This window comes from Ictalurus punctatus, unplaced genomic scaffold (genome assembly GCF_001660625.3).
Source record: "Ictalurus punctatus breed USDA103 unplaced genomic scaffold, Coco_2.0 Super-Scaffold_100058, whole genome shotgun sequence".
Taxonomy (NCBI): Eukaryota; Metazoa; Chordata; class Actinopteri; order Siluriformes; family Ictaluridae; genus Ictalurus; species Ictalurus punctatus.
Genome location: NW_026521089.1, coordinates 483,280 through 495,000, shown reverse-complemented (window position 1 = coordinate 495,000; position 11,721 = coordinate 483,280). Strand labels below are relative to the sequence as shown.

The 11,721-nt window shown below is 42.0% G+C and overlaps 1 protein-coding gene across 5 annotated transcripts in view; it reads right to left on the bottom strand.

Annotated features, from left to right (window-relative positions):
* LOC128630608 (NLR family CARD domain-containing protein 3-like) overlaps window positions 1-10,300 on the bottom strand; it is a 15,877-nt gene extending 5,577 nt beyond the window's left edge. For 2 of the 5 annotated variants that reach the window (XM_053679006.1, XM_053679009.1), the window contains exons 1-8: window positions 10,234-10,260; window positions 9,953-10,133; window positions 9,382-9,498; window positions 8,918-8,972; window positions 8,476-8,680; window positions 6,427-8,191; window positions 4,325-4,498; window positions 1-132 (exon numbers count right to left, since the gene is read on the bottom strand). The exon at window positions 1-132 is cut by the window's left edge and continues 42 nt beyond it. In XM_053679006.1, the coding sequence (XP_053534981.1) occupies window positions 4,441-4,498; window positions 6,427-8,191; window positions 8,476-8,680; window positions 8,918-8,972; window positions 9,382-9,498; window positions 9,953-10,005 (2,253 nt within the window). In that variant the 5' untranslated portion in view covers window positions 10,006-10,133; window positions 10,234-10,260 and the 3' untranslated portion in view covers window positions 1-132; window positions 4,325-4,440. Of the gene's footprint in view, window positions 133-4,324; window positions 4,499-6,426; window positions 8,192-8,475; window positions 8,681-8,917; window positions 8,973-9,381; window positions 9,499-9,952; window positions 10,134-10,233 lie in introns of all 5 variants that reach the window. The other 3 variants (XM_053679005.1, XM_053679007.1, XM_053679008.1) reach the window with 3 other exon arrangements.
* Window positions 10,301-11,721: the final 1,421 nt, after the last annotated feature.

The following is an 11,721-nucleotide window of genomic DNA, read 5'->3' as shown; positions in this document are numbered from 1 at the left end:
GAGAGCTACTTCACTCCTGAATCCTGCAGGTTATTGTGACTCAGGTTCAGTTCTCTCAGTCTGGAGGAGTTTGATCTGAGAACTGAGGACAGAACTCTACAGCTTTCCTCTGTCAGATTACACCAACATGGTCTGGAAGAGAAATTATGAAATATCAGAACACTGACCTCAAACACACACACAGCCATAATACACTCACTCTTTACCATGTAACAGAAATGTGAGTGTGTTTCTCTCTCACACAGAAATTAGAGAACAGGACACCACGTCAGCATTATTATTATTATTATTATTATTATTATTATTATTATTATTATTATTATTACTGTTATCATTATTGCTGGCTCAAATTTAGCCTATTACCCAAAAACACTTAAAATTCAACATAGAAGCAAATACTCACATCTACCTCTGAACCCAGTTGGAGATAGAAAAAAAGACACCAGCCGTGAGTGAGAAGAAGCAAGGGTCCAGATTTATTGGTTCCGTTCCACCACACGAGATCCACACCGAAGAGAATTCTCAGAAGTGATCTGACACCCTGAGCTTGAGCTCCAGTATTTATACTGTATTTACACAGTAAATAACCAATATGTTTCAAAAAGACTATGATATCAATACCAATAGGGTTAAAAAAGAGCTAATCTACATTACTATTATGTTCTAAAAAAGGGCTATTCAACTTACCATTAGCTCAAAAAACAGGGCTTTTAAATTTACCATTAGCTTCAAAAGTGGAGAGACAAAACAACGAGTGACCTTGGTCTCACTATTATCTCGCATGGGGGGGGGGGGCAGCTTGACTCAGCTACCCTTATAAATGCCTCCTCATGGTTTTCTCTTAAAATTAAGGCCTTCCTTGTGAGAAAGAATCTTCACCATCTGAAGTATGAGTAAGTTACTTTTTCCTGTATTTCTAGTCTATAATTTATTTTCATATATGCTCTATATCTCTATTTTATATATAGTTATACTGCTTGAAAAATGGTTTAATGTACTTCCTACTTCATAATATCATTATATTACCCTTCTATTGTCCTACATATCCTACTATTCTGTTTTTTTATAAAGAATTTTCTATTATTATACGATATTAATAATAATAGAGCTGGTAATAGAGCTCTGTACAGAGCTGCCCGTGCCAACCTGAAAGGTGGTATTAAGGAAACTAAGGCGGCCTATAAGAGGGGCATAGAGTCCCACCTGTCCAGAAAAAATAAACGGGAGGTGTGGCAAGGCATACAGAACATCACGAACTACAGAGAACGTGAGGCGACAACAGGAGACCTGAGTGCGATGCTGGCAGAAGAGCTAAATTGCTTCTTTGCTCGCTTTGAAACATCACAACAACAGCACTCATCTGCTCCAGCCCCACCTCCACCCTCATCTGGCCCCCGTACCAGTCCAGCCCTGCCTCCATTCCTTTCTGGTTCCTGCACCACTCTACTTACTGTGAGGGAACACGATGTTAGACGGATGTTTCTGGCAGTGAACCCCAGGAAGGCTGCTGGCCCAGACGGTGTACCTGGTAACGTGCTCAGATCATGTGCCCACCAGCTTGCCCACATCTTTACCAGAATTTTCAATCTCTCCCTGGCCCAAGCAGTCATCCCGGCCTGCCTAAAATCAGCCATAATCATCCCAGTGCCAAAGAAGTCGCCCACCACTAGCCTGAATGATTATCGTCCTGTGGCCCTCACTCCAGTTATCAAGAAGGGCTTTGAGAGATTGGTTCTTCAGCACATGAAGGACTACCTCCCCCCAGATTTCGATCCTTTTCAATTCGCTTATCGTGCGAACAGATCCACAGAGGATGCTATCGCCATAGCTGTCCACTACGTGTTGAGACATCTAGAGCAGCAACAGAGCTACGTCCGGATGCTTTTTGTGGATTACTCTTCGGCTTTTAATACAATAATTCCTGACATTCTCATCACCAAATTGGTCCCCCTTGGCCTCCCCCACCTCACGTGTGCCTGGATAAAGGACTTTCTCACCAACCGGTCCCAGACAGTGAGACCCGGACCCCACCTCTCCTCCACTCGCACGTTGAGCACAGGTTCTCCACAGGGCTGTGTGTTGAGCCCCCTCCTGTACTGTCTCTACACATACGACTGTAGACCAGTCCACAACAATAATCTTATCAAGTTTGCTGACGACACCACAGTGGTCGGACTCATCTCAAAAGGAGATGAGGCAGCCTACAGAGAGGAGGTCCTAAACTTGGCAGCCTGGTGTTCAAAGAACAATCTGACTCTAAACACCAAGAAAACCAAGGAACTCATTGTAGACTTCAGAAAACACAACACTGAGCTGGCCGCCCTTTTCATTAATGGTGAGTGTGTGGAGAGGGTCCACACCGTCCGGTTTCTTGGCATCCTTATCTCTGCAAACATCTCCTGGACAGACATCACAGCGGTTATCAAGAAGGCTCAAACGTGGCTACACTTCCTGAGGGTTCTCAGGAAGTACAATCTGGACTCCAATCTGCTGCTGATCTTCTACCGCTCGTCCGTCGAGAGCCTGCTGACATACTGTATCACGGTGTGGTAGAGTAGCTGCACCGCAGCAGACAGGAAGAGGCTTCAGAGAGTAGTAAGAGCAGCACAGAAGATCATTGGCTGCCCTCTCCCCTCCCTGATGGATATTTACACCTACCGTTGCCTCAGCAGAGGAAAAACCCATCATTAAGGACAGTTCTCACCCTGGCTTTGATCTGTTCAATCTGTTGCCCTCAGGGAGATGTTACAAGTGCATCAAAACAAGCACTAGTAGATTTAAGAATAGTTTCTTCCCGAAAGCTATTACCATTATAAACACATACATGTACTGAGTTCACAGCATATGTATATAGTGTCTCAAAACTGTGAATTTCATAGTACCTCCCCCATCCACCCCAATATCTTGTTTATCTTGTTTATTTATCTGTTTATTCTTCTTGTTTATTGAATGTACATGTGTGCACGGAACAAAAAGGAGTGGCTCTTAATTTCATTGTACATTTGTATAGTGACAATAAAAGGCATTCATTCATTCATATTACCCTTATAATATCTTAATACTCCTTTTTATTATTCTTATAAAGTTATAATGGAGTGTGTGTGTGTGTGTGTGTGTGTTAGCACTCCTCAGCTCTTATACTTCTTTTTGACTCTTCGACTAATAAACCATAGTGTAGTACTCTTAAAGATCTCTAAAGTGTGAATCCAATTCGTCAATATCCGCTTAATACCGCTTCTGTGTGTCTACGTGCCCATTGTCATTCCTTCTACTCCCCTTTACTGGATCTGGTTCTGGATCTCGATCTGGACACTCATTATCAGCTTGTGCATCTCACTGCTGATATCATGGTGCTACTTAACTTTCTTTGCAGCACCCCCTCTGGAAATGGAAATGCGGGGTCCCCCCCCCTCTCCGATACAGAATCTGCTCCGTGAACATGTGTATTGACACCTCTACCCAGCCAGAACCCCCCGCCAGCTTTCAGTCTGAGGAAGATGTCACCTTCTCTGACCTGGGCCCCGACCATTCTTCCCTCTTCTCACCTGTCAGTCCGCCCCATTCTCAGTGGTCCTCTCACTTCACCTTCGCTGACTATCCCATGTCCCCAGGACGCACCCCCCCCCCCCCCCCCCCCCCCACCGCTCTCCTCAAGATTATGCACCCACCAGTCCTGTGAATTATCAATAAAATTACATATTACTCATACTAAGTCTCCCTCATGTTTATTTCATGTCATTTTTATCCACAACATTATTATTATTATTATTATTATTATTATTATTATTATTATTATTGAAATGAAAACAGAAGGGTTTTTGTTTGAATAAATGCTTTATAATAATTGAAACCATTTTTAAGGGAAGTACAAGGGAGTGTTTGTGTGTGAGACAGAGTAGGTGTGTTTGTGTGGGTGTGTGTGTGAGAGAGTATGTGTGTGTGTGTGAGAGAGTATGTGTGTGTGTGTGTGTGTGTGTGCATGTACCTCAGTATCTCCAGTGACAGTGTGTGTGTGTGTGTGTGTGTGTGTATATATCTCCAGTGTACAGTGTGTGTGTGTGTGTGTGTGTATCTCCAGTGTACAGTGTGTGTGTGTGTGTGTGTATCTCCAGTGTACAGTGTGTGTGTGTGTGTGTGTATCTCCAGTGTACAGTGTGTGTGTGTGTGTGTGTGTGTGTGTGTGTGTGTGTGTATCTCCAGTGTACAGTGTGTGTGTGTGTGTGTATCTCCAGTGTACAGTGTGTGTGTGTGTGTGTATCTCCAGTGTACAGTGTGTGTGTGTGTGTGTGTGTGTGTGTGTGTGTGTGTGTGTGTGTGTGTGTACCTCAGTATCTCCAGTGTACAGTGTGGATTCTCCAGTCCAGCAGAGAGCAGCTTCACTCCTGAATCCTGCAGGTTATTGTGACTCAGGTACAGTTCTCTCACTCTGGAGGAGTTTGATCAGAGAACTGAGGACAGAACTCTACAGCTTTCCTCTGTCAGATCACACCAACACAGACTGGAAGAGAAATGATGAAATATCAGAACACTGATCTCAAACACACACAGCCATAATACACTTACTCTTTACCATGTAACAGAAATGTGAGTGTGTTTCTCTCACACACACAAATCAGAGGACAGGACACCACATCAGCATTACTATTATTATTATTATTATTATTATTATTATTATTATTTATTATCATTATTATTACTGAAATGAAATCAGAAGGGTTTTCGTTTGAATAATGGAAACCATTTTTAAGGGACGTACATGTAAAAAAGTCTGTGTGTGTGAGAGAGTCTGTGTGTGTGTGTGTGAGCGTGTGTGAGAGAGACAGAGAGAGTGTGTGTGTGTGAGTGAGTGTGTGTGTGTGAGAGAGTGTGTGGAGTAAATTGACGAGTAACTGGAAATCCGTCTCACACAGTGCATGCATTATTTATTTGTTTGTTTGTTTATGGTAAATATTCACACATTTTTTGTTAGAGATTAAAGTTGTAAACAGGACGCATCCCTTGATCTGCACAGAGGGATTATGATATTTTTGCTAACTGGAAATCCGTCCTCGAGGACAATCCTCTTTCATCCTGTAAACTAATCCCACACCAGATCCAATCTAAAGAGAAAGTCTGATCGGTCCAAACCAAACAAGGTCGGTGTGAAAGTGAAAAAGCACAGAAGAGTTTTAATCAAGTTCTGTTGTAAGTGTGTAGTGAGCTAGAAGACATCTATGTGTTACTGAACATCAGGTGTTTTTCTGTATCTCTGTATGTCCTGTCTAACCTGAGTTAGAAGAACCGTGTGTTTTGTCTAAAACAGCTTTATTCTGGCAATAAATGAGCAATTAGACATTCACCAGAACTGTGTTTCCAATCAAGGCCCTTTAAGCTTCAATACCAGTGTCACAATAACAGATCAGACTTCCAGAATGAAGTGTACCAGGCTGGGACTAAAGTCAGAAAGTCATTAAGGCATAAGGGTGAATTTTGGGACAAGGTAAAAATCCTGTCCTGATGAAACCTTTCAGAAAATTCAACGCAAGGCGCATGCGCTGCAAAAAATGACCTTGTCCCAATAAAACCATAAGAAAATCCAACTAACAACGCATGCACCACAAATGTAATGTATCATATAGATATGAATAATTCATTACGGCGATGGAGATTGGTTTGTTTTCAGAAAGAAGAGGTTAATGCCCCGCCTAGGGATAATTTAACTGCTTCAGAAAAGTATATAAAGACGTGTGTGTGTGTGTGTGTTTAATTCAGACTTTCTGCAGACTGTCTCACTTTGTTGTTTCAATAAAGTTTGATGACCTTTGGCATCTACAAACCCTCTGTCTCTGAAGTCTTTAACTTAGGTTGGAAAGATTGTTTTCCACGACACTCTCACATGTGTCCCTCAGTGCAGATTGGGCGATATGATACGTTGATACACATCATAGGTCCAGAAAATAGAATAATCAATCATGTCTATGGATAGATATTTTCCTATATCCTCTATATCACCAATGTCAGATGTTGTATTCATATTGTTCCCATGGTGACAGTGTTCTGTTTTTCTTCTTCTCGTTTGTGAAGTTCTGTTCAATGTAACTTTCAAATGAAAGGAGAAAAGAAAAAGTGCCTTTCACTGGTGTTTAGATCACAAATTGATCAAAAAGCAGTGATGAATACATGCAGTTATTCTGTAGAGATAATTTCTTCATCAGTTTTAGAGAAAAGGTAATAAATGGTGATAGAAGGTTTTGTCCACATGGCCCCGCCCTCAGTGCAGACGTAACGTGTTGGTGTAAAGAGTGAAACTCTTCTTTAACAGTACCAGAGGTTTGTTTAAAGATGATTAGAGTAATTATTAACCAGCATTAATCCAAACAGTGCAGTTCAGTGTTACATTAAAATAATAAACCATGCAGTAATACATTTATAAATAAAAATACTCACACAGCTCTTCTGGAGACTTTGACCACTGGCAGCAGCTTCAGAAGACATTCCTCTGATGGGTCATATTTCCTCAAATCAAACTCATCCAGCTCCTGATCTGAGTTCAATAACACAAACACCAGAGCTGACCACTGAGCAGGAGAGAGTCTGGTTCCACTGAGATGACTGTGACCTCCTCTGTTCAGGTAAGACTGTACTTCCTGCACTAGAGAATGATCATTCAGTTCATTCAGACAGTGGAACAGATTGATGGATTTCTCTGGAGATGGATTCTCCCTGATCTTCTCCTTGATGTACTCGACTGTTTCCTGTTTGCTGTGAGAGCTGCGTCCTGTCTGCGGCATTAAACCTCGTAAGAGAGTCTGATTGGACTCCAGTGAGAGACCCAGAAGGAAGCGGAGGAACAGGTCCAGGTGTCCGTTCTCACTCTGTAAGGCCTTGTCCACTGCACTCCTGAGGAGATCAGACATGTCTGACTTGTTGAGAAGATCAGACAGATCAGTGGTTGGTTGTTCTGTTACATTTCTGCTGATGAAGGAGAGAAATGCATATAAAGCAGCCAGAAACTCCTGAACACTCAGATGTACAAAGCTGAACACCTTCCCCAGGTGAAGCCCAAACTCCTCTCTGAAGATTTGGGTACACACTCCTGAGTACACTGACACTTCTCTCACATCAATGCCACACTCTCTCAGGTCTTCCTCATAGAAGATCAGGTTTCCTTTCTCCAGCTGTTGGAAAGCCAGTTTTCCCAGTGCCAGGATACTCTCTCTGGTCTGCTGAGGATCAGGGTCACATTTCTGATGGTACTTTTGGTCCTTGTGTTTGATCTGAAAGATCAGGAAGTGTGTGAACATTTGAGTCAGAGTCTTGGGGATCTCTCCACTCTCTGCTTCACCCAGCATTCTCTCTAGAACAGTGGCTGAGATCCAGCAGAAGACTGGGATGTGGCACATGATGTAGAGGCTTCTTGAAGACTTCATGTGTGAGATGATTTTATTGGCCAGGCTCCGATCACTGATCCTCTTCCTGAAGTACTCCTCTTTCTGAGGATCACTGAACCCTCGTACCTCTGTTACCTGGTCCACACACTCAGGAGGGATCTGATTGGCTGCTCCTGCTCGAGAGGTTATCCAGAGGAGAGCAGAGGGAAGCAGATTCCCCTTGATGAGGTTCGTCAGCAGCACATCCACTGAGGCTGACTCTGTCACATCACACAGTCTCTCATTCTTCTGGAAATTTAGAGGAAGTCGACACTCATCCAGACCATCAAAGATCAACACCACTTTGTAGGAGTCTATTAACTGTAGTTTTCTCATTTCAGGGAAAAAGTGATGAAGAAGATCCATCAGACTGAGATGTTTCTGCTTCATCAGATTCAGCTCTCTAAAGGGAAGTGGAAACATGAAGGTGACGTCCTGATTTGCTTTTCCTTCAGTCCAGTCCAGAATGAACTTCTGCACAGAGACTGTTTTTCCAATTCCAGCAACTCCTTTAGTCAGCACTCTTCTGATGGACTCGTCTTTAAAGAGATCATTACATTTGATGGGTGTCTCCTGTGCTGCTGGTCTCCTGGACGCTGTCTCAATCTGTCTCACCTCATGTTCATTATTGACGTCTCCACTAAAACCCTCTGTGATGTAGAGCTCTGTGTAGATCTCATTCAGAAGTGCTGAGCTTCCATGCTGTGAGATTCCTTCATTAATTCTTTTAAACTTCTCTCTCAGGCTGGATTTCAGCTTTGTCTGATACACAGAGGCGAGTTCTAATAAACAAAGTAATAACATGTTTTAATGTAAAATCACTGAACACAGGATTAAATGTAAAATTCAAATGCTGCTGTTCATTCCTGAGTCATGTACTAAATATTCCTGAAGGAACAGGACCATTGTACAGAGTCACCACAAGTTGGACCACGAACAGAACAGAAACGCAGCAGATGTACATGATACTAAACTCAAACTTCAAACTAAAAGTGTTCCTATCTAAACCTATTTCCTCTCTCTGAAGTGAACCTGACGGAATAAAGCCATGACTCAGAGCTCTTACTGTTGTGCAGTGTGTTAGCGAGATCTGTGTGGTTCATGTTCTTCAGGACGTGCAGTGTGATCTTCAGCGCTCCGTCTCTGACACCGTGCAGATCCTCCTCATCCTCCACCTCCCTCTCAGTGCATGCTGGGTAATCTGGACTCAGGAGCCTCCTAAACCTCTTCAGCTCATTCTTTATCAGACTGATGACTTTGTGTTCCAGCTCCTGGTTAGAAACACACAGGAACACATCTAAATATTATAATGTTACACACTGAGAGATGCTTTTATTTTATAAAAAAGAATAAAAGTCTCTTTCTATTCCCGCAGTTACAGCTGAAATTCTGCCTGATTACCCATAATGCTGCTGCACATCAATACTTCTATAAATTGTAATGATCTTAAATAAAAAAAACCTTCACCCTGCTCACACACAAGTTACACACATTAAAAAGACACACACCTTGAATATGGAGTCCAACTGATTTCTGCTGAGGTTTGATTTCTTCTGTTGTGGTCTGTGAAGAAATAAAACACATGATGTAATATAGACTATATGTATTCATAGCTGCACAACACACACTAATACATACAGAGACAGATATTTAACACTATCCTCTTAACAAAATACACTGATTTCAGGATTTCTCACTGACACTAACATGTTTATGAATAAAATAGTGATCTAGTCATTAATGTCCAGGTGTAAATGTTGTTGTGTAGCACCACAGACCCTCCAGCTCAGGGACTGCAGGCTGAACTGAACTCTTAAAGCAGTTTTCCTCACCGCCAGTCCGAGAGCTGCAGCACTGCACAGTTTAGTGTTTTACTGCTTCAACACCTGATAAAGATCATGAAGGGCTTCAGAATGAGACCAGTGAGTTTGATCAGGTGGAACACTGCTGTAAAACACCTCACTGTACTGACCTCACATCAGGAGAACTGGCTCCGTCTCTGAAGTAAATTGGACAATCCATTGACGCGTCACCCTTCATGGACACACAGCTGGGTTCTGGTGAGTCTGATCTCTTTCTCTTCATCATTCTAGAATTAAACAGAAATATCAGCAATAATTGATACTCTGCTGTCTCAGCACTGTTACACAATGTGTTCATCATTAAACACCAATAATTCCATCTTTTTAATTCAGCTCCAGTCTGCACACTTATTCAAACAGGAGACACGCCTCATACCTCAGGAATTACACTGACGTCAGGAGTCCCAATCACAGATAACTGACTCAGTTGGGTCTTAAAGCCTGTAGAGTTCACTGACTCAAAGCTACGCTGCTCTTCTCCTCCACATTACACAGTCCTTTTTACTGTTCTCTCAGTGAATGGTTTCTCTAAACTGTACTTATATCAGATCAGTGATATACTGCTATTAAACACCTTAAACCAAAGTCTAGTTCCTCTGTACACTAGTGAGTGTTTAGAGATACAGATCTGTTCCATGAGACGGTGTGTGTTTATTGCTGGTGAATGGAAAAGTAACTCACCTCTCGTCTCTCTTTAAGTCCTGTTCTCCAGACACACTCATGTTGGAGGTCATGTCTCCTTCTCCAGATTACAGCAGGACACACGTTTACTTCACTCCAACATCGGTGTGTTAAATCAAACCCTGTATCAGCACAGAGTTCACTTACAGGAAATAGTCTCTGTATCAAGTCATAAAACAACCTGTGTACATTCAAACTTCAGTACAAACCCACAAAACTCTTCTGCTTCTAGTGTACATTCAGTGTGTTTATATATTATAGCTTTAGATGTAGATACTCACTGTGTTTTTACTCCTGAAATGCTGTATTTTCCCCTCCACACAAAATGGAGACGACTTTCACTTTCACTTTCACTTCCTAACAGTTTATTCTGCAGAGGGGGAGGGGCAGTGAGGTAGGGTAATACACACACACACACACACACACACACACACACACACAGATATGGTTTGTTATCAGACAGCTTTCTGATCCATCGAGCACAGGCCTGTAAATACTGAAAGTGTAAGCCTGAAAACGCTGCAAATACGGAGAACAGAATTAAAAGTCTGGTAAAATCTACATCACACACATTATCATTTCATTTCCTTCATTTATTATCTCGTGACTTCATTCAGCTGTGCACGAACAACTGTCAGAGCTCTATACAAATATATAAACTAAAATAAAATAACAGGAGCTAGAAACACTCAGCAGATCATTAGATAAAGAAGCAGAACTCATACGCTGAGTAAGTTTACTTAAATAGCTGCAGAAATGTATTTTTCTGGTTTTCCCTTAATGAGAGCGAGTATCCTGATATTAGTGAGGATTGGTGTGTAAGTAGTTTTTGTGTGAATAATGAATGTTACTCAGAATAAAAGTGATGATGGAGAGTAAGTTAAACACATTGGTCAGACGAGTAACTAACCCAGTGTTTCCCAATCGAGGTTCTGTCTGATGAGAGCAGGGGTGCGTGTAAAAATCCTTCAAACATTTTCTAAAATGATAAAATGTGTAGAAAACATTTAATATAGATGAGAAACATCTGATGTCTGAAATAATAACACAGACACAGAAATAATAAGACAGATACACACACACACACACAACAATAATAATAATAATAATAATAATAATAATAATAATAATAATAAACTAGACCAGTACATTTCCTGAAGAAAATGTGTGCTGCTTGACATGGCAAAATTCAGATCAGGCGCCAATACTTTCGATAGCCGAAAGCGTAGCGTGCCAATACTTTTGACAGCCAGAAGAGTGGGGTGCCAATAATTTTGACAGCTGACGGCGTAGGGTGCCAATTCTTTTGAGAGCTGGACGCCAATTCTTTTGAGAGCTGGAGTCACAGGGTGCCAATACTTCTGAGAGCTGGCCGTGTAGTGCAGCTATACTTTTTAGAGCTGGCCGTGTAGGGCGGAAATACTATTGAGAGCCAGCCATGCGGGGTGCCAATACTTTTGAGAGTCGGCCAGATTGGGCGCCAATACTTTTTAGAGCCGGGCGTGTATGGAGGCAATTCTTTAAGAGCTGGTGGTGTAGAGCGCCAATTCTTTCGCAACTCAATGCAAGTCTATGGGAAATTTTCCGACTTTGAGCTTCCGTACCGGGAATGCCGACATTCCGATCACTTCCGTAATGCATAGCACACCTCTCCTCAATAAGCCGATCGATTCGACACCTCAACCGTCGATCTCCGACAAACGGTGCGTGACTTTTGCACCGAAAAAAAAAGTGGAAGAAGAATAATAATTATAATTATAATAAGTTTG